Consider the following 23,789-nt stretch of genomic DNA (forward strand, 5'->3'; position numbering starts at 1 on the left):
GCTGTCCTGGAAAACTTGACTAGTGGAGTGGTTGGATTTGGTGCACAGGTCTTCAGCACTACAGCAAGGATAGTGTCAGGGCCCAAAGCCTTTGCTATGCTCAGTGCACGCATCCACTTCTTAATGTCACATGGAGTGAAGTGAGTTGGCTGGATGGTGGGGATCTGGGGAGGAGGCTGAGATGGATTGTCCTCTTGGCACTTTTGCTTGAAGAGACTTGCAAATACTTTAGTCTTGTCTCTTACATGCACACGTTGGGCTTCACTGTGATTGAAGATGGGATTGTTCATGGAACCTCTGCCTCTTGTTTGTTGCCTGGTTGCCCCTGGCCATTCTTGACTGGATGTGGCGGGGCTACTAAAATTAAAAATAGCCTGTGCCACTCACTTTGTTGAAAGTACTGTACTTGTGAAGAACAGATCTCTAGAGTGAGTGCTGTTAACATACCTGGCGTTTCAAGAACTGTTAAACTGGTCCTTTTAGAGAATTTTAAAAATCTGAATGGATGTATGGTGGCCTTCCTTCTCAACAGCAACTGGTGATTTCAATTGTGTGTCTCCTTTTATTTCATTTTTGAAGGTAAATATATTAGTATTTTTCCATCCGAAGTTAAGTTCTAGTTCTTTAAGTCCAATAAGCTCTTATTGATCTACTGAGGTTGAGACATGCTTTATTTCAGGTAATGATCAATTAATTCCTTGAATAAAAGACAATGATATTCTTCTTGAAAATTACTGTTAAAAAAGTTATTGCAATGACTACTTTTGATATAAAAATCAAATTCAACTAGTTAATAATCTTGAATCTTTTACAATTCAGCAGTTACAAATGTTCGAAAAAAAGTAAGGCTCTTTCAGACAAAGATCTACGGGGTGCGATCTATACTCTGGATTCAGCTTGTCCTCTGTAAATACCGTGCACGTGTAGACAGATGTGCATACATACAGATGCATCAGTAGAAAAACTGAGCAAACAAAAAGAACCTCGTTAGCATTTGGCAGAGACAGACAAGGGAGGGAGGGGCGTCCTTTTCTGGGAACTGGAAGTGTACCACCAAACAGCAGCGTCAGTCTCGGTTGTAAAGGGAGAGTGTGGGGTTGGCTGATGGGCTCGAACTGGTACGAGGTTGGTGGATGATCACATGATAACGATCCAGTGGGCAGGAGCCTGGCCCAAACCCGCCATTTTCCTGCAACTCCTGTTCCTTTTCGGCAGAGGCAGAGAAAGAAAGAGGATTTGAACCCTGGGTGGCGATAGCGGCCCAAGAGACCGCTTTGTATATATATTTTAGAAAAGCCCGGTGCAGCCAGTTTTGCTCGCTTTCCTTCCTGGGGTTTCAGTTTACTTTTGGTGTTGTTTTTCTCCGTCTCCCTGGCCGGGGTGATCAGTGAGAGGGATTTAAACCCCTCTTGTGTCTGAATCTGCTGCTGGGGGTGCTGGCCAGGAGAGAAGATGTCGGGACAGAGTATCACGGACCGTATCGCCGCGGCTCAGCACAGTGTCACCGGCTCTGCCGTCTCCAAAACCGTCTGCAAAGCCACCACACACGAGATCATGGGCCCCAAGAAGAAGCACCTGGACTGTAAGCGCTTCCTTTCACTGTGAATGTGCAAAATTAAACCCCGTCCCGTCCCACCCCACCCTGGCGGCGTTGCTTTTTTCCTCATTATTCGGTTTAATTTTAACACCAGCGGTTGGGTTTGGAGTTTGTGTCGGGGACCGTGTGTATTGTCAAGGGAATGTCCCTAGTTTTCTTGCGGTAACAGGCCCCAGATAACGCCCTTGGCCTTGATTTTGTTAGTGGACCCTCGGTGCATTGATGTAGACGTTTTGATTTTTGTTACTCCAGAAATATATTTTTTAATGTAATGGATTCGCAGTCGTCTTTGATGGGGAGTTGGGGGGGGCCGCAAGTCTCAGGACTTCCATACATTTTTGTGGTCTGCTGTGATGTGGTAGCTGTGGTTACACGCCTGAAAGCTACTATTGAAGATGGAAATTCCAGCCCACCTCATAAACACGTTGTAGTGAATCAGCATTTTTCTCTTTACTACTCTGGAGTGACTGTTTTAACTAAATAGATATATTTTTCAGTCCTCTACTGACTGAGACAGCAGAGCAAATTCTTGTTAGTTAGAAAAGGAGATCAGGACTGCATGGACTCGTCTGATACCGTATCCCAAGAGCCTTTTAATTATCTGGGAACTTGCTAGTTTCTGATAGGTACTGTTCTTCAGCCTAAGTGTCCCAGATTAGAAATTTCCGCCTGTTTCTGAAAATCTGCCTCATTTCTCAGTGTTGTCCTGAATCGCCCTCCACAAGGTACAGTCAGTTAGTTGAGATTTACGTGGTGGCCTGAATTCCGTACAGTATCAATATTCTACTTCACCACCACTGAACCCTTCACAGCAAATAGGATGCTTCAACACAGTTTAGTGCTAGTTCTGATGACCAGCAATTACACTTATTAAAGAAAAAAAATTCTCTTAATAAAATGTGTTGATCCGACCTAATGTGCTTCTATTACAGTTCATGGGCAGTATTAAGAAAACTATTATCAACTCAGTCTGGTTGCAGTAAAGCTGAGAACACTAAACAACATTAACATTTTAAAAACAGTCTGCTAGCTTCTGGTGATGGGCCCTTTTGGATAAATGTGACTAGTAACTATACTGCCATCAGGCTTTCTCTACCTGTCTTCCTTTCCTTTTAGATATTTTGTGCTGTTTAGTGATTTTCAATGTACTGGTGTAATCAGATTGATGCATACTTGCTGTGTTGCAGTGGCTCAAGTTTTTTGTAAATGGAAACAAGCAAAATCTACATACTGGGAGAAAATCACATCTAATTAGATAATTTTTACTGTCTTTTTGTAAAGAAAAAAAGTTGACAAATTTTAAGTAATGTTATATTAAAATCCTGCATTGGGAAGCTGCTGGTTTGTGTCCACAGTATCTGGCACAGCAATTTTTTGGGATGATGGCTTGTCTGGGGGAGGCGTACAATGGAAGCTCAGTATTTTTTTTCTCTAAAAACTATTCTTCCAATTTCCCATATTTTTGAGGTGGTATCTTGTTAACCCTGTAGGAGCTGATTTGAGCAGCATTGATGGTCTTAAACAGGTGTGCTTTTACTGGGAGAATGGTGTATGGTAGAAACAAAAAAAAATGAACTTCACTGCGGTTTATTAACATGATGATCTACAGTTAGTTACCCTGAAATTCTGTGTTCAGTATGTAACTTGGAATATGAAAGCATATGTCGGTTCTAAATCTACTCATCTTATGTATTTTCTCTGGTTGCCATTATACTAATTTTTGCTGATGCAAAATGGTTTGTAATGCATATATGTGAAAGAGCAGTATAAATTAACAATCAGGTCTTGACCTGACTCCCAAAATCACTGAAGCTGGGATGAGAGAGACCATGTGTAGCAGGTAGCTCAACACTTGGGCTTCACCCTACGTGTACTAGAATTCCAGCCTGGTGAGCATTTTAAAACAAAAATTCCCAGAATGCTGTCCCGATGGCGCCAGTGAATACCTGAACCAGATAAAACAGAGAGGCCCCAGATTCAATCCTTGCTGAGTTAGATGATCACTGCCAGTACAGCAGTAGGTGTGGTACAAATGGCCTCAGTGACCCTGCATTATACAGGGAAAAATCAGCAATCATTCCTCTTCCTGATTGCTATCTACCTACCTCTATGGGCATTGGTTAAGAGTAGGATTGGCTTGGCAGCCATGCCTCCCAAAGTCAAATAAGCTGCTGAGTTTACCCTTGAGGCTTATTCATGAGATGAGCTCCAACTGTACCCACAGTAAAGGGTCAAAACCTTATGGTAAATGGGAGAAAATTGGGGAAAATCATTAGAAATGTACGTGGCTTGGGAACCTCATCAACTTAATGTGGAATCTTTTTAATGTTATGAGCAGAGTAACTCTGCTAATAAAAGTTGGCCAACTGGAAAAAGGGGCTCTGCACATGGTTCCAAACATGCATGTGCAGAACTTCATAGTTGCTGAATTCAAAGTGTCTCATTGAATTGCAGCTATCAGTATAACTTGACTCTACCAGCTCTACATCTGAGATGGAATCAATTATGTAACCACATTCTTCAAGTGCGTAATCTATAGGTAGCAGAGGACAGAAAATTAGATATACATTTTCAACAAAACAAATGCTATTCTCATTGCCAATAAAATAACAACTACTTGTAGTTGTACTGTAGTTGTATAGTGCTTTTAACATAGAAAAATGACTGCAGGTGCTTCACAAGCATAATCAGACAAAAGCCAGCACCGGGCTAAAGATAAGGTGGGAAAGTGGAGTTGAGGTAGAAGATCAGCCATGATCTTATTGAACAAAAACTTGACAGAGCAGGATTGAGGGGCCGTATGGCCTACTCCTCCTATTTCTTATGTTCTTAAAGAAGGAGATATTGGGAAGGGTGACTAAAAATTCTATCAGAGGTGTTTTTTTATGAGTATCTTTAAAAGAAGTGAAGGAGGTGGAGAGGTTCAGGAATTCCAGAGCTTGGGGTCTAAACAGCTGAAGGCACAGCCACCAATGGTGGAGCAAAGGGATGTGATGAAGTACAAGAGGCCAGAGTTGGAGGAACGCAGAGTTCGCAGAGGATTGTAGGGCTGGAGATGGGGAGAGGCTAGGCCATGAAGAGATTTGGATACAAGGATGACTATTTTAAATTTGAAGTATTGGGGGACCGGGAGCCAATGTAGGTCAGCAAAGTTTTGGATGACCTGAAGTTTATGGAGGATGGGAGGCTGGCCAGGAGAGAATTGGAATAGTAGAATCTGGAGTTACCAAAGGCATGAATGAGGGTTTCAGCAGCAGATGGGCTGAGACAGGGATGGAGATGATGATGTTACAGAGGTAGAAGTAGGCAGTCTTTGTGATGGAGAGGATACGGGGTTGGAATCTCAGCTCGGGGTGAAATAGGACTGTCTGATTCAACCTGACAGTGGCTGAGCAGAGGGGGTGGAATTAGTGGTGAGGCGATGGAGTTTCAGTGAGGGGCTGAAGATGATGGCTTTGGTTTTTCCAATGTTTAACTGGAGGACATTGTGGCTCATTGGAAGTCTGACAACGTGGAGGTTGCGGGGGTGTGGTTCGAGCGATGTGGCAGAGCAGTATAGCTGGATGCCTCTAGTGTACGTGTGGAGTGCCTGTTTTAAATATAGAAAACACCTGTAAGTTTTAAGATGAAGCATTTTTTTTTTTTTAAAGAGTTCAATTGACTGAAGCAGATGTGACAACATTGTAGTTTACATGGTGTATTTATTTGTAATTGAGCATGTTTATTGATCATGGATGCCTGTAGGGTACAAAATCTGACAAATTTTACTGGTTTTTGGGATCAAAAACATTCGTTAAACTTTGAGGCAATTTTTAAAACCTGAGCTTTGTGTCTCTTCAATTAACCTCTTCTGCCTTAGTTTTGTGTCTCTGAGCTTCAGCTTGTACTGCAGAGAAACTCCTATGCTCCAACCAATTCTACTTCTCAGCTTCCCAAATTTTTCTGTTTAACTATAATATGAAGTAAAAAAAAAGACAATGTATGACTTTAAAATGAGGACTGAATAACGTCTGCATGCTGTGGTCCAATTATCTCTAGCCCTGCTTCACCTGAAGACAACACTCCATCCTGACTGCCTGTGTGCACGGTAGGAGTCTAGATTTCCATGTTGCATAAACAGTCAGATTTTACTGATTCCCTGGATCAAAAATATTTTTGCATATCATGTGTGAGTAAGTTAAATTATTTCTGGGTTCAGGAAGTGTCAGATCTGATGTCCTTTTTAACCGAACTTGGTTATCAGTGGTTGAGACGCCAGCTGCTGGCGCAGGGAATCAACAGCCAGCTGCAACCTGAAAGTAAGTTTGCTGGGATTCACTGTCGTCTGCAGTTGGTAAGACCTGGTAACAAATGTCCTGTTATTGAATCCTGGCAAGATTACTTTTGAGTTGCAGTTGGCCATGTGAGACCCGCACGCCAGGAGCTGGTGCCGCTAATGCAGGTCTTGCCATGATATAAAAACAGTTATTGGAAAATAATTGGGGCAAGTGATTTCCTATAGCTTCAATCCACTTGGAAACGAAAACTTTCACAACCTCACTGAATTTTTATGGAAAATCATGGCACTTAAGTAGTAAATAGCGTGATGCTTGGTCAGTGTAAACATTTGTGGGAATTGTTGCAAGATGTTGTGCTACACTAGAGTAATTTCAAGTTGATTCCCTCATTGAGAGATTCAGATGTCATAATCTGCAAGAACAAATTTCAAGCAGTTGATAATTGTGGTCTAATCCTTGAGGTGAGATAACAACTTGAATAATCTTGGATGCCCACTTTTTTTTTTCTAAAAAAAAAATCTTGACTAGCAGTTGTAGGACAACTCTTTGCTGACAGCAATTAGTATGCTCCTGTTCATATGTATTCATGTCCACTGTGAAATATTAATGATTATGATATCACTGACAGTTGACCTCCTAATATACTTGTAATTACCAGAAAATAATATGGTCGGTGTATATTATTATCCTATCTGACATAATCAACTTCTTCACACAAGACTGACTCCTTGTTTTAAAGTTCTAATAACATTTCAGATATTTTGTTGATGTCCAAAAGTTACTTAAACTCCTGTCCAAAACAAGTATTTAATGTTACATGCTGCTTAACTAGCAGTATGTTCCTGTTATTTCCAACATTACAGCAGTGACTACACTTCAAAAAAAAGTACTTCATTGGCTGTAAAGCGCTTTGGGACGTCCGGTGGTTGTGAAAGGTGCTATATAAATGCAAGTCCTTTTTTTCCTTTCAGTGCAGGCCTGTACTTGTGTTTCTGTGATGCAAGTGGCTGTAGGATCTGACTTCCTCTGCTGCCCTTCCTTCTCCTGTTCATTTCTGTGTATGCCTCTGTGTCTGGCTTTCTCCTTTCCCCCTCCCCCCGCACCAAACAAAATTGAGATTTTGGCAATGTGCCATATAAGCACTATGCATTTTTATCATTGGAAATTGCACTTATCTATAGTAGCAGTACACTTATTGATTGACGTGGAAGTCACCTTTAAACAGCAACAACTCTCGTCAATATTTGTAGCAAGATGGTTTAGTTAAGAAAATCTGGAGTAATTTTATCTTATAATTTAATTTTTTTTTCTGAAATTTGATTTTTAAAATCAATTCAATAACTGGAAGCCTTTCCCTAAAGTAATACAATACTGTATTACATTTACATAGGCTTTTCATAAAATCACTGAAAGATTTGTTTCAGTTACTGTAAGTGTTCAACCTTCCATTTCAAGTGCCAGTTCATAGTCCTGGAATTCATGATGCTTCCATTACCAGTACCGGTTTGCGATCAGCATTTATCTCCACTTGCAGTTAAGGAGGTAATGAATTTTAACATAGTTGAGTTTGTATGAAAAAGCAAATTACAAGTGGCGATCAAGCAGCCTCAACTGTCCAATATTTAATGTGCCTTTGTCTGGCATATTTTCCCAATTCAAGTAGTCAATAAAGTGATTTTAACCACGCTGATTTCCTTTTTGTAGGTTGAGAAATAAACCAAACTACCAAATAAAGGTGGCACTGAGGTGTTTCTTGACCATGATTGAAACTGAATATCTCAAAAGGCTTCATGCAGCTACATTGAAAATGTCATTTAAAATGTCAAGTAGCTTTTAAACTTGTTCCATGTCTGCTAAAATGACAGTTCTGCTGAAATGAACTATCTGAATATCAAATTTTTGACTTGTTTAAAATAGTCCAATTAATCCAAAATATATTGAAATTCAGCAGTAATTCTTTAAATCTGATTGTTATAGAGGCGATATGTTGAACAAACTAATGTGTAACATGCCATTTTGTTTTTAATTATGTTTTTGAAATGAGAGTTGTGGCACTTGGATTCATTTTAGTAACGTATTCACCTGAGTCTGGAGGTTGAGAGTTCAAATCCCACTCCAGTATACAATCTAGGCTGACACCAGTGCAGTACTGAGGGAGTGCTGCATCGTCGCAGGCGCTATTTTCAGATGAGGCGTTAAACTGATATCCCATTGCACTAGTTGAAGATGATCAGGGAGTTCTGCTGGCGGCCTGGCCAACATTTGTTCCTCAACCAATACCACCAAAACAGACTTGCTGGTCATTCATCTCATTTGCTCTTTGTGTGATCTTGCTGTATTTGCCTGCACAACATTAACTGTGATTTGTGTGAAATACTGAGCCATTTCTCTAGATAAGGTGGTGTGTCTTTGAGGACGTGATCAGTTTGGTATGCCCCAGCAAAGTCACACAATCAAGATTGTTTTTAAACCTGCTTTTCTCCACTTCCTGCCACTGCATTAGTATTTTTGATTTCATTAGCATTGGTGAAGAAGATCATTGGGGACGAATAGTAAACCGTTTGTCATTGTATAAAGCTGAAATATTGCATTTGACTGTTGTAAATTGCATCTCCCAACTTGAGCAACAAAAATGGTTTTTGATCGGTAGTCTTGATCTGTCTCGTTATCAACAGCTCAGAATAGCTATTGCTTTCTCTTCTCCCCCAGCCCCACCCCACCAACCAACCACAGCACTCAACTGATTCAAGTAATTACATTGCTATCTCTCCTCCTATTCTGCCCCCTCACCATTTTCTAAGCTGATGTGTTGTGCTTCAACCACTCCCTCACAGAGAATTGACGACAAGTTGCCTAAACAATCCATACTGCTGGTAGTGCACAATGGGCAGCATAGGTTGCAGTAAAAGAGGCAAATCGAGTACTGTACTGTATTGCAATAGACTAAGAGAAACCAAGAATTGCGTTTATACAAAGCCTTGTCATGTCACTTAGGATGGCCCAAAGCCCTTCACATAACTTTTTTGACATGCAGTTGCTTTTGCTCTGCAGGCGAGTACTCCTCAAAAGAGGTTGTATCTATCTAAGGCGTTGGTCAGACCTCATCTGGAGTACTGTTTAAATTTTGGTCCTAGGAAGGATGTTACTTCTTTGGAGAAGGGCCAGTTTAAGAAGCTTGATGGACCTCTACAAGAGCTCTGTCCTAACTAGGTCCATTTCTTGAGCAGTCTCTCTCAATTCACACTTTGGTAAGATTGCATGCTGAAAATTACCCTCTTTTGTTCCCTGGGCTCTTTAATTGCTGACCAGTGTCCATTTAGCAAGATTGAAAAGATAAAGCGGAGCTGTCTCTTGGAGGGTGGTGCCGCCAATGATTTGGTTCTGCCCAAGTTGTATATAGAGGTGAGCAACCAGAATAACTCCCGAAATCTGAAAAGGAAGTTAGGCTCATTTTCTGAAAAAGACAACACTTTGAGATGATGTAATTGAAGTTTTCAAGATTATGAAGGGAATTAACAAATTTGATCCAAATTGCTCACTTTGACAAGGGAATAACATTTTATGGTAAGTTAGGAGTAAGAGGGAAATCGGGAGAGTAACAGTGTTGTGGAATACTGGTAAGTTACTAGGGAAGGCCATTGAAGCCTATAATATATTATAAACATGTTTAAGAGCTAACTAGATTTATTTTGGGGGGGGAAGATTTGCGAATTAGGCCAAGACGATGCATAGGAATTAAGATGATTCAAAAAGGTTCTTGCCCTTGTTTCACTCTTGCGCTCTCTCTCTATCCCCCTTTGTCTATTCTCCTGACTGCTTTGTGCTCAGCTGAATATGATTGAGGTTTATTTTAGGAGATAATAGTTTTCCTCTGATTACTTTGTTTCCTTTTGCCTCTTGCTAATTTGTGTCTGTCTGTGCAGGAGTAGGAAGAGAAGCTGTACTATCACCTTGTTCTATCTTTGGCCCACTTTTCCTGGTTTACACGCTGTCCCTTAGCATCGTCAACTGCAGGCATAAAGAAAGTTACATATGGATGACAACTACATTTAGCTTTGCCTCTCTGCCACTATCCTGTACTCCACGAGCACTGTCTGCTATCAAGTTGTGAACGAGCAATATTTTTTTTCCAACTTAACACTTCAAGACCAAAGCCATCCTGTTGAGCTCTGTCAATATATTTTTGCCTGTCAATTTAAAAGATTTTTTTTTTTACACATTTTGCTGCTAGAAGTCTTGCATCTTGGAACCATAAATATTTACAGCATGGAAGCAGGCCATTCAACCCATTATGTCTCTGCTAGCCCAGCAGAAATCAGAAGGCTGTTAATTGCAATCCCAAACATTTGATGCTATTAAAGATGGCTCATATTGTTCTTCAGGAGTACTTTGAGACACATTGCTGCTTAAGGTGGTGTTCTATTCAAAGGACAGGCCTTCACCTGTAGTAGTAACTTTGACAGCAGTTTTGAAATGTTTGAGAAGAGGGTGGGGCTCTTGATTGGCAGCTTCATTAAAATGCAGAAATTTCATGTTACTGAACTATATTCACAGCACACAAACAGTTTGGATCAGAGAGCAATCAGTGTATGTGTGTGTGAATCTTACAGCCAGTAGCTGTTTGTACTTCAAAAACCTTAGCCAGGGAGAGTTGAGCTAGAGGAAGTTTGCAGCAAGTGGCCTTCTGTTTTAAAGGCCATGTTCAGAAAGAAAGCAAGTAGTCTTTGTTTTATATATCGAGTTGAGAAGGGAAATAGATATATTGCTGCCTACTGTTTGTTTATGTCTTCTGTAAATGAAACTACTTACTTGTCCAAAGCCTGTGGCTCGATTTCAATTAAGAGTGTTTATCCAGTTTACAATTTGGAGAAAAAGAGGAGAATTCACTTGGAAGTGTGTGAGATGCATTCCAGTAGTTGGTGTACAGAGTAAGGGTTCTTTGTTATGATCCCTGGGTCTCGATATTGTTTACGTAGAAATTGGACAGGAAAAGATGCATTAAGTCATAGGGGACATGAGATCTGGGAGTTGCTGATTCCCTTGCACCCTTGCTGCTCCCTCGGGTTTAATCGGAGTGTGCAACCTTGCTCTCCTGTTTGATCCTGAGAACAGCTTCAGATTCCACTCTGTCCTCCACATAGACTGTCCATTAATACATGTGCAGTGTTGCCTACCTGTGCCCCTATCTCACCCCAACTGCTACTAAAGTACTATTCCATACTTTTGTCGCTTCCAAGCCTGACGACCCCAACACTTTCCTTGCCAGGTTCCGCCACACGCAAACCACAACTTGTCCATAACTTTCACCTATACCCACATCTATCCTGTAGAAAATTCTGCTTCCCCATCAGCCCTGCCCTCATGACCTCTTGGCGTTCAGTCCACCAATATGAAATTATCCATGTCCTTGGCCTCTCTGTTTTCTGCACACTTGTCCAATCAGCTGTCTTGGTCCCACACTCTGGAATGCTCTCTCCAAACCCCTCTCCATTGCTAGCCACCTCCCTTCCTTCAAAAACCTACCTCGTGATCATGTCTTCATTAATTTCTTAATTATTCTCCCACCACATGCTACTTGAAAACCTACAGCTTTGACCAAGCTTTTAGTCACCCGTCCTGGTTAGGTGTCAATTTTTGTCTGCTTACGCTCCTGTAAAGCACTGTGGGACTTATTCCTACGTTAAAGGTGCTATATAACTCCTATTTGTGTCCTTGCGTGATCTGCTCACGTATTTTTCAAGGAATCTTTTGCCTTTTTGCTTTTTCTTAACGATTCATCCGAATTACGTTTGCATATGCTTATTCCAATTACTCCCTTCTACTGAAATTTCCTTTGCCACAATCGCTTACTGTGTCACTAACGCTACTGATTTATTTAGGGCAGCATTTGGAATGTAACGTACGCTAGGGGATGCCCCATTGTTTTTAATTTGTCACTTCACGTTGTGTTGGCAATGTCACCTACTAGTGCCATCTTTGGAATTCTGAGGCCACTCACCGTTTTTTGTAGTACATATATAGTGTAATAATTGGGACTAGTAATTAGGGAGGACAGATTAAAACATTGCTGTCATTGTGTATGATTTTAGGTACTCAAGTGCTAGGGCCTTGAAATAAACAATTGTTATTTAATCTACACATTATAAATGCTCTGGAATTGTATTGTGATAATCTTGGGAGCAATATTACTTAGCATATTCTATGTTTGAACCGTGTCAGCTTCTCGCTGTTAAGCGATGGTGGCTGCAAGATGTAAGAACATTACTGGAACAACTACATCATTTTGTGCAACAGATTAACAGATTTACCATAATTTTGAAAGCAACTTGAATCTCTTCCAATTTAAATACTGTTAATTCCTGTAACAAAATCATCTTGCCCAAATATTCATGAGCTGTTTCGTGACCAATAATTGATTTAACCATAGGTGGTGGAACACCTTGGATACATCACATTGGCTGAACGGTCTTCTCTATAGTTGTCTGCGCAGCTGAGTGACACAAACTTAGAAAGCAAAGCTATTCTAATCAGTGTTGGTTTAGAAATCTATTACAAAGAAACTGAGAGTGCCCAGACTATTTGGAGTGTTTGAACTTGTAATAATCTGTTTGGTCCTAATTGGCCTGAGCTCAGGCTAGCAATAACGGCCTGCGGAGGGCTAATGATTGGAGGGACCTACCTACAAAAATGCCATGTTATGTTTTCAGAAAACAAGGCTGTTTATATTTTATTTTCAACAAAAAAATTTGTGGCATCCCCAGTAGAAAATGATATCTGTCGTCCGTCTTCAGATGCTAATAGACCTGCTGTGCACCTGCAGCATTTGCACTTTTTCCTTTTCATCAGTTACCAGTGATGCTGTGCGCAAGTTATATTCCAGCCATTCACTGTCGCAAATTTGCTAGCTGCATAATTTGGATTGGCAGTTATCTGATGGGCTAGGCTCGTAGTGGTGGCGTATCCAACCTCCAGGGAGGAAAATCTGTTGAAAATAGATTTGTTGAGCACATATTTTGTTGACTGAACACAAATTTGTTGCTGCAGGAGAGGAGATGCTAGTAACTGGTCTTTCTGGTTAGAGCATGTTATATGAAGGTGACTACAGTGGGACAGGGGAGAAGTGAAGTCACCATTTTCAAAATTTGAAGCTATGTTTTTATTTTAGCTAGTGCTCTTTCTGACTTTCTGCCCTCTTCAAATGGCCTTGTCTTGCAGTGGTGTCTACCAGATTAGACAACATTCATTTTTCTACAATCAGTGCTGGTATGGGTAAAATAGGATCACTTAAGTGACATAATTACTGACCTGATTTCCAACAGTTATGATTTTAACAGGAGATTCAGACTTGGCTGTTAGGAAAGCTTTGTTTTCTGTCAGTTACAATTTCTTCTATTTTCTTGAAAGAAGGTTAGTAAGAAATTCCCATATTGATGAACATTTGGCAGCAGTGCAAACCTTTTTCAATTACAGAAAGTAGGAAGTGAATGATGGTGTTGCAAGGTCACTCTCACTCTCACTCTCACTCTCTCACTTCTCTTTCTCCCACCTCATCCCATCTCGCTGCTTGCTGACATGCCATTGTCCAGTTTGGGAACTGGAATATAGAGAATCATGATTGTGTATTCTCCTATTTTCTCAGCTCTTCTTTCCTTTTTGAGGCATTCCTACACTAGATGTTTTTGTGGAAAAGTTGGTTTTAAAATTGTTTTTTAATATATAAGCCATTGCTAAATTTTAATGAATAAATCGTCTGTGTATTGCTTTTCTGGTCGATGACCATAAGACATATGAAACAAATTCAGCTCACAATGTCAATAATGCTCAATAGTTATAATCAAGTGTTCCTTAAAAAATGGATAGTAATTGTAGAATTTAATCCCCAAAGTGTCAACTTTGGCTCAGTGGTAGCACTCTTTTTTTGCTTTGAGTGAGAAGGTTGTGCATTCAAATACCACTGCACAGACTTGAGCACATAATCTAGGATGACAGTACTGAGGGAGTGCTGCACCATTGGATGTGTTGAGGAGGTGTTAAAATGAGGCCTCATCTGTCCTCTCTGGTGGATGTAAAATATCCCATGGCACTATTTGAAGAAGAGCAGGGGAGATCTCCCCAGTGTCCTGGCCAAAATTTATCCTTCAACCAACATTACTAAAACAGATTATCTGGTCATTTATTTCATTGCTGTTTGTGGGACCTTGCTGTGCACAAAATGGCTGCCACGTTTCCCTACGTTACAAGAGTGACTACACTTCAAAAGTATTTAATTGGCAGTAAAGCGCTTTGGGACATCTGGAGGTCGTGACAGTGTCTGTCTGTGTCTTAGTACTGGTCAAAAATCTTATGTAATTTAAAATAGAATTCGACTTGTACAGTTGCCATAAATTAATGGGTATTATTAAAAAATGGATGTAATAGCAGAATGCGGTGCCCAAAATGATACTGGAATTCCATGTTCTAAATATGGGATTTGACTTATTAGAAAACAGTGGCCCTATGCATGGGTTAGGATCTATTGATGACTAATGCAGAAAAGCTAGCTTTTAAGGTTATAGGACACCAGGATACGCCTTCAACTTGTTAATATGCTATTTAATGTACAAAACCTGTATGATTTTAAATAGAGATTTTCAATCTGAATTTTCTGTCACTGATTTTTTTAAATTTGTTATGGGGATGAAGGTTGTTAATTGTATTTAAATACTGTTGTCTAGGAGAATACAAATGAACTGCAACTTCCCTTTGCATGTGTAAGCTGTAACAGTGACCAATCTATAATATATTCAGGGTAGAAGGTCCATCATACCGGTCGGTGTTAGTGCAAGCTCTACATCGGAGCTATCCACTCTAATTCCCGTTTCCTTGCCCCTGTATAAAGTTATTGAGCCTTTTTAATGATTGGAAAGCGTAACTGGAAAATGCTGTGAATGCGCACTTAACCTGGCCAAAGTAATATTTTTATGGTGTACACTATTTCAGTATTGGATTACTTTTCTGAAAAACTGATCAAATGTTCCATTTGCACAGCTTCATGTTAATGCAGTGAGGTCATGCTAGGAAATTCTGTTTTGTCGGTGCGTGTGTTGTGGTGTGTGTTGCTTCAACTTCGAATAGTTTGTTGAGCCAGTTTGACCTGAACTTAAATGTTTGTCAAAACTATTAAATTTTCACGTTTTATGAGCAAATACAGCAAGATTATTGTACATTAGTAGTAATAAGGTTAGCTGATCCATTATTAAATGAAATTAACCTTTGGTCACATTCTGTGACTGTATTTAAATTTGATTTGAAGGCAAAGTTTGTTGGCTGTGTGTGTTGGGATATAATGCCAGATCAACAATCAGCCAATTGATCTGAAAGCCCCAGCTGCCGATGCGAGTGCCAGTAACTGTACAGATTGACATTGTTTGACTTATCTAAAAATGGCCTTGTGAACCCAAACAACAGTATCTTTGCCGGAAAGTGTGCCAGTGAAGAAAATGACGTCGTAGCATTTTGACGGGAGGAAATGTGCCAGTTATTCATTTAGTTAACACTGACAGCTATTTTCTTTTACACTGGAGCTTATTCTTTTCACATTAACAGAGTGGGCTTTTTTGGTTGATGGGAATAGAGCTAATCCAAATCTAAGATTGGATTAAGTACACCATTTCAATGCACCATTTTATGTGTCCTCTTCCAATGTATAGCACAGGTGCAAAGAGTAGAATTGATGGCTGTTTCTCTGCCAACAGTGCCTTTTCAGCTTGAAGTTACACTGGACACTGAATGCAAATACCACCTTTAAAGGAATACTCCAGGATAAGGTTGTAGAGTGGCTACTTCCTCAAATATCCATAGCTCCCTGCCTCCACTCCTGCCAAAACAATTCACTTTTTAATTTTTTTTAAAAGGAGAAATTTGAACTCATAATAGCCAGCTTTTTGATCAGAATTGTGATCTTTAGCTTGCTGAAGTGGACACTTAAGGAAACATTTAAACTTAGCCTCTTTATTCCAACATGCCCTCTTTCCCCTCCCCTCCCATTGTTCCACTAAAAGCCTCTGCATTGATTGCTAGTGGAGCTTTTTTGCTGGGAACCAAAGGACATCTCATTTCAACTTCAAATGATTTTTTCATTTTCTTTGTGAATACATGCGGATAAGACCATTATGGGTCTTACCCTGTGAAATTTATTAACATTTATTTTATTTATCAGTTTTTCACTAATTAGAAACTGAGTTTTTTTAAAGCAGCCTGTTTCTTTATTTCGGGATGTATTGCACGATGTTACGTCTAATCCAAATAATTTGCCTCTGATTTTGTCTGTTAACGATATGTACATTTTACTGTCTTCTACTGGTGGGCTCTGGAAAAAGTGTATTTATTCTATGAAATGCAGTAGAGTAATATTGCAGCCTTGATTCATGAATTTGCAAAGAACGAAGACTGCTAGTTTTTTTTTTAAACTGTCCTTGCTCACCATTGGTAGACTCTTTAAGCCACCTCGGCTCCATGCTCTGGAGTTCCTTCCCAAAATCCCTACACCTTTATATCACAAAGGGGATTCTCTCCTTAAACATGCCTGCCCCTCTACTTCCCTGTCCTCTTTAAAACCCACCTCTTCGACTAAGCTTTTGGTCATCGCTCTAAGCACCTCCTTTGACTAGAATAATTTCTTGTGTTATGCCTCTGTGAAACGCCATTTTAAAAAAAACTTAAATCTGCTATATAAATGCAAGTTGTTAATAGTACCAAGATGTATAATAACGATGAGTGGCTTTAACTAGCACAGAATAGTTAAGATTGACTGGAATAAAGGTAATGCATATGATCATAGTGGAGAAAAGTTTTTAGAATGCATTTAGATTGGTTTTGAGATCATTATGTTTCTAGTCCACCAAGAAAAGAAGCATTGCTTGATTTATTTGTTGGTAATGAAGTTGGGTGACTAGTTGAGCGTAAGGGCATTAAAACCATGGAAAATTACTCAGTAGGGTCACCGGGATGACGCCAGGGATGGGAAACTTATGAGGAGGAACTCGAGATAAATTTGCTACCTCAGAGAGCTGTGGAAGCTGCGACATTAAATAAATTTAAAACGGAGATAGACAGTTTCCTAGCTGATAAGGGAATAAGGGGTTACGGGGAGAGGGCAGGGAAGTGGACGTGAGTCTAAGTTCAGATCAGCCATGATCCTATTGAATGGCGGAGCAGGCCCGAGGGGCTGTATGGCCTACTCTTGCTCCTACTTCTTATGTTCTTATTATACTGGGACAGTGGGATTGATTTTGGATTGCTCGAGCAAAGATGGGCTGAATGGCTTTCTATGCTATGGTTCAGTTACCTCAAACACTCATCCTTTGTTTACACAGCTTCCAAGTTTTAATGCAAAAAGTACTTTTATAAGCTTCAAAATGGTTTATTTTTCTTGAGAAGTAGAGATGTAGTGGGCCTCGTTTTTTGCCATATATATTAATGACTCCGATGAAGGAATAGAGAGTTGTATATCAAGGTTGCAGATGACACTAATTTAGGAGGCGCAGTAAGTTGTTTAGATGGGAGCAGAAAGTTACAAGTGACAGACTGATTAAGTGAGTTGGCAAAACCGTGGCAGATGGAGATCAGTGTGGGAAAGTGAGTTCATCCACTTTGGATCCAAGAAAGACAAATCGGAATAGGAACTGTGGAGGAGCAAAGGCATTTAGGTGTCTATGCACACACATCACTATTAGTTAACAAAAGTAATCAAAATGGCTAATGGAATGTTGGCCTTTATCTCAAGAGGCTTGGAATAGAAACATGAGGAAGTTATGTTTCAGTTGTTGTTTTGATCAGACCCAATCTCGAGTATTGCATTGAGTTTTGGGCACTGCCCCTCAGGAAAGATATATATTGGCCTTGGAGGGGCTACAGTGCAGATTCACCAGAACAATACTGGGGATAAAAGGGTTAAATTATGAGGACCGGTTGTATAAACTTTGTGGTGGGCAGTGGAGCTTCAGGATTTGCTCTCGCAAGATTAGTTGTATCCACCCTGCTCACGATCGGAAATACTGATGGAATATAGGTCCCCGGCAAGTCCTAGTCCATCTGGACATATCCTGTACAGCCTTTCTGGTTGACGAGTTGAATAAGAAAAATGGAGAGACTGGCAAAAAGATTCATTTCAGCTTGTAAAAAGTGTTGTTACTAATAGTAATACAACTTCTCCACTCTCATGTGTTAATCAAACTCTAGCATGATGATCTTTATAATAGGTGGAAACAGTAATTTACTGTTTTGCATTAAAAAAAATTAAGACATAGCAATACAGAGAAATTACAACATGGAAACAGGCCATTCAGCCCAACCAGTCCATGTTGGCATTTACCCTTCATGTGAGCGAATGGTCCCAATCACATTTACCCATCCTGTTCCCATATCATTTCAACCACCTTTCAATCTATCTTGAATGTTGACCGTTTCTGCCTCAACCACTCGTCCTAGAAGTGAATTCCACAGCATCCCAACTCTCTGAAGAACTTTCTCTTGCTGTCTGTTCCAAATCTCTGGCATTTAATCTTGTGCCTGTGGCCCTTGTTCCAGTCCCATAACTACTTGAAACAGTCTTCTACTATCTACCCAGTCCCATCCTTTCATCATTTTATCAGTTCTACCAAGTTGTAACCAAATGCCTCAATTTTTCAAATCTTCATATTTGTATTTCCTCATACAATGCAGCATCCCAGTGAATCGGCATTGTAGTCTCAGATCCTTCATATAGTGTGGAACCCAATACTACACTACTGAGGTTTTACTAAATTTTTTATACATAGGCTCATCATTGCCTCTGCTTTTATATTTTATATCATTATAAAACTTGGAATTCCATTAGTATTTTTTTTTACAGCCTTATCAATCTGAGGCGATGTCTTTAATCAGTTTGAGATTTTGTGGTCAGGGCTGCATCCAGCACCTGCAGTATTTTTTTTAATTATCTTTGGTGTCTTTTAAACTTGTGCCCCCAATTCCTCTGCTCTCCCTTGTGGTGTATGTAACTTGTTCCACCTTAAGAGATGTACTACTTTCTCTGGCTGCTGTATACGGTAATACCGGTGGTGACCACACCGGTATATAAGTGCTGTGTAGTAATTTGCTGGTTAGTTCAGCCCTGACCTTCGACTAGTAAAGACCTGTTAAAGTTATTCTTGCGGCCTGTGTGCAGTGATTCATATTAACCATAACTGGAACACACAGACTTAACATCCCTCAGCACTGAACCAACTTCCATTTAGAGTATAATTCCTGCTGTTTGTTAGCCAAATGTATCACTTAATGAATTTGAATTCCATCTGCCACTTTTTTCGCCTATCCCTTTGCAGCTTCCTTTGGTCTAAAGAATTAAACTATACTTCCTATTTTGGTACTGTAGTGTATGTACCCGTCTACCTTTAAGGGAACTATTGAATGTAACCGTTCACCTTTAAGAGGGCTACTTTCGGTGTGGCACTATTTGTTTGGCTTCTGTATACTGTAATACCGATAGTGACCACACCAGTATATAAGTGTTGTGGCAGGATTGCTGGGGCAGATTCGCCCGGACCTTCGAATAGTAAAGACCTGTTTGTTTGTTACTTCTGAAGTCTGTGTATTTATTAACTGCACAACCCACAGACTTTACAGGTACCATCTGCAAAATTCAACACCATTCCCTCAAGGCCTGTATACAAAAATTAGTTTGTGTTGGGTTGTTACAGTGGCCTTTGGTGACTGGCTCATGCCTACTATTAAGCAACTGATCTAGGAAACTATAGTCGTTTGTAATTTCATATCTTCCTGGCGTTTGTAGGAAGAACATTTGTTTTCTTCCAGTGTTTATCCAATGAGTAGCTGAGCCATTAGAGTCCTAAATTGGATATCTGGACTGAGCTAAGTTAGCATATTGCAGTTGGGGTGGTGGCAAGGGCACTACAATTGGTCTCGGTGCTCCTAGGGAGGAGAAAATCAGCCAACATTTCTGCTCCTGATTGCTATCCATCAGCTCTTGGCGGAAGTTTGTGTGTGTGGCTGATGGGAAGAGGACAGAATCGTGCTCTGCTGTGAGGCCTCTTGGTAAAATATGCTGTTTGCATTCCCCATCAAGGGTCACATGTGAATGATGGCCATTTGAGTAAGGTACCAGAGTGTGACTGTTACCTGTGGAGGATAGAGTGAAATGCATGAAAAAATGTTGCAGTTGGTGTTGTAGATAGGATGTGGGTTTTCAACCGAACTTCCCCTTTTGGTGAGTTTCATGCCGCTTGCCATCATGAATGAGTCTCTGAGACTAGATACATTACCACAGGAAGGGATTGCAAATTAAATGGTGAATTGGGATAGAATTGAAAAGTAGTGAAGCTATGCTAAACTTGTATTGAACCTTGGTTAGACCACACTTGGAGTACTGTGTACAATTCTGATCGCCATTTTATAAAAAGGATACAGAGGCACTGGAGAGGGTGCAGAGAAGATTTACAAGGATGATACCAGAAATGCGAGGTTATACCCATCAGGAAAGGATGAACAGGCTGGGTCTCTTTTTGTTTGAAAGAAGAAGGCTGAGGGGTGACCTAATAGAGGTCTTTAAAATTATGAAAGGTTTTGATAGAGTAGATACAGAGAGAGTGTTTCCACTTGTGGGGAAGAGCCTAACTAGAGGGCATCAGTATAAGGTAGTCACCAAGAAATCAAATAGGGAATTCAGAAGAAACTTCTTTACCCAGAGAGTGGTGAGAATGTGGAACTCGCTACCACAGGAACTAGTTGAGGCAAATAGTATAGATGCATTTAAGCGGAGGCTCGATAAGCATATAAGGGAAAAGGGAATAGAGGGTTCTGCTGATAGTTAAGACGAGGAAAGATGGGAGGAGGCTTGAGTGGAGCATAAACGCCAGCATGGGCTGGTTAGGCAGAATGGCCTGTTTCTGTGCCATGTATCCTAAGTAAGTAAGTAATCCTACTAAGGTTTTTTGGAGCTTGAGTGGCATGTGTGCAGTTCTTTCTGAGCAGGCCAACTGCCTATCTTGGCTATGATCTACAGGGACCTAAAGTAAGGAAGAAGAAAATTTAAGTTGGAAAGGGAAATAATCTTTTGCTGGTGCATGGAGATTCATGATACAGTTGGGAGCTAATTAAGTTAAGCTTAGCCAATTGAGGAAAGCTATTTTAGGCATTTGATCGGTATCCGGCTACTAGCCTATGAGTATGTTTAGAAAGCAAAAAGTTTGCAAATATTTAATATCTTATCGTAGCTCTCAGGACATCCCAAAGCACCTAACATACAATGAATTAATTTAAAGTACAGTCACTGAGGTGACGATTTTCCTCATATTTAGTTATCCTGGTATTACAATTATTCTATTCAACTGGAGAAATTAATTACTGTTCAAATTGAGACTTAGGATGGTATATTTGGCTTCTGCTTCTAGTCTGTTCTGAACCTACCTTTAAACTCTTTAAATACCTGTAATTGTTCTTGTCGAAACCTGCAAATCAGTGCGACTGGTTCATTGTCAGTGATTTTCTAGATTCATATTTTTTTGGATTGTTTCTACTTTTTGAAAGAGGATTTATTTTTGTATGCTGTTACGAATTTGGGTATGCCTTCTCGAGTTCAGTGGTGTCAAATTGCTCCCTTAAGAGGTCGGAGCATCTTGCTTTTACGGGAGTGGCCTCTCCCTGCCCAATATTCAATTGTATGATCATGTAACCGGAGGATGTAACAATAGTATCCCCTTGTAGACTGTTTCTTGCACATATATTAATTCAGTCTCTGGGAAATTGACTACTCCCCTCCACAAAGAATCATACGAACATTTGATAAATGATGGACAGGAAAAGACCACCTGGTCCATCATGGTGATGTCTTGTGCATCACAATACATACACTCCCCACCCAGAAGGCATGTAATCTCCTGGGAGAGCTGAAAAAACAGATTTATAAATCCAGGCCAAATAACAATCTGGAAAATTTCTCTGACACCCTTTGGGCAATTTTACTGGGTTTCCCTCATCCATTTTCTTGGTGATTTCTTCAAAAGATTAGTTCAAATTAAGAAAATTGTTGTAGTGGAATGTCATTGTCTCCAGCATGCTTCTCGTGCATATGTGACTTTTGGCTCTTCAGGGATAAATTTAGCTCCATATCATTTTAACATATATTACGCCAGAGGTCCTGCCATGGTTGCATAGTCTGCAGTCCCAAAATTCGTGAGGGTTTTAATAGCAAATGGCCTAAGGTAGGGTTAGAGCAAGAAGCAGGCAGTCTTTGTGATGAGAATATGAGGTTGGAAGCTCAGCCGGTGGTCAAACAGAATGGTGAGGTTGTCAACAGTCTGGTTCAGCCTGAGACGGTGGCTGGGAGGATATTGGAGCCGGTGGCAAGGGTATGGAGATTGTGGCAGGGGCTCAAGCTATTTATTGCCTTTGGTCTTCCCAGAGTTTAGTTGGAAGATGTATAGGGCTTGTGCAGAACCGGATTTCAGATGAGCATCTCAAAAACTCAATAGAGGACAATTTACGATAATGCGCCATGGTCACAGTTAGAGAATGTCATACATGAATTTGATTAGAGCCATTTCAGTGCTGTGTAAGGGGGTGCAACCTAATTGCACGAATTAATTTATTTTTCCTCAAGCCCAAACGTTATAAGGCAAGGACTAGCATTTATATAGCGTCTTTCATGACCTCGAGACGTCCCAAAGTCCTTTACACCTAATAAAGTACTTTTCTGAACTGTCGTCACTGTTGTAATGTAGGAAACGCGGCAGACAATTTAGGCACGGTAACTTCCCATAACCAGCAATGAAATAAATGACCAGATAATTTGTTTCTCTCTTAATGTTGGTTGAGGGATAAATATTGACTAGGACACCAGGGAGAACTTTTGCTATTCTTTGAATAGTGCCATGGGATCTTTTACATCCACCCGAGAAGACAGATGGGGCCTCAGTTTAACATCTCCTCTAAAAGACAACACTTTTGCCTGCCGCAGCACTACCTCCGTACGACACCTCCAGAAGTGCAGCATTCGCCATGTCATCCTGGATTATGTGCTCCCGTCTCTGGAGTGGGATGAACCCACAACAATCTGCCTTGCAGGTGAGACTGCTACCATTAAGCCAAGACTGACCGATTTGTAGAAACTGGTTTGTAGTGGATGCTAATCCCAGCATTTAAGAAAATTAGATTTACATCAATAGATGAGATTTTAACTTGGATGTTTGAGAGATGGTTATTTTGTTTGTCTGTCCAAGTACTGTATAACTTCTCCAGGCAAGTCCTCAATTTTCAATGTTTCAACAGTAATACTTTAATCAATAGAAGTGAACAAAAGGACGCCAGTCATGAGTAGGGTTGCAAAATTCTGGGAATTTTTAAAAGAGGAAACTTTCCATGGGAATTTTCGGGAATTTGGGGAATTTATGGGAATTTTGAGTTTTTTTGCACACTGATGGTTTTTGTCTCTGACCCTTACATTATCTTTGTCGTCAAAATAGACATACTGTTCCATACAAATAAAAACAGGCTTTCAAAACTTTATTTAGGTTATAATTTTGAACTTTATTGAACCCCCACAAAAAAGACCCATCTAAAATAAAATAAAAAGAGCGTCAGCTTATTTAGCCTGTAATTTGTCCTTATTTTGTCCCTTTTTGAGTCTTCTACTCCTCATTGCTCCTCCTGATTCTCTGACTCTGGCTCTGACGTGTCCATTTCCTCCTCTGTGTCAGTGTCTAGCTGTGTGGTGGACACTTCTGTATCTGGCTCAATAAGTTGTAGGTTCGCCCGGATAGCCACCAGTTTCTCCACTCTCGTTAGTCAGCCCGTTGCGCACCTTTGTATGCGTATTCCCAAAAAGTGACCAGTTTCGTTCAGAGGCCGCTGATGAAGGTGGGATTTGGAGTATCACCGAT

General features: G+C 40.3%; 1 protein-coding gene across 17 annotated transcripts in view; it reads left to right on the plus strand.

Annotated features, from left to right (window-relative positions):
• The first annotated feature begins 1,030 nt into the window (after nt 1-1,030).
• The window catches only part of picalma (phosphatidylinositol binding clathrin assembly protein a), a 140,601-nt gene continuing 117,842 nt past the window's right edge, over nt 1,031-23,789 (plus strand). For 8 of the 17 annotated variants that reach the window (XM_085998820.1, XM_085998826.1, XM_085998825.1 and 5 more), the window contains exon 1: nt 1,032-1,582. In XM_085998820.1, the coding sequence (XP_085854946.1) occupies nt 1,453-1,582 (130 nt within the window). In that variant the 5' untranslated portion in view covers nt 1,032-1,452. Of the gene's footprint in view, nt 1,583-22,867; nt 22,975-23,789 lie in introns of all 17 variants that reach the window. The other 9 variants (XM_085998821.1, XM_085998823.1, XM_085998832.1 and 6 more) reach the window with 5 other exon arrangements.

The sequence above is a fragment of the Somniosus microcephalus genome, chromosome 10, assembly GCF_052327205.1.
Source record: "Somniosus microcephalus isolate GS21.2 chromosome 10, FLI_Smic_1.0, whole genome shotgun sequence".
Taxonomy (NCBI): domain Eukaryota; kingdom Metazoa; phylum Chordata; class Chondrichthyes; order Squaliformes; family Somniosidae; genus Somniosus; species Somniosus microcephalus.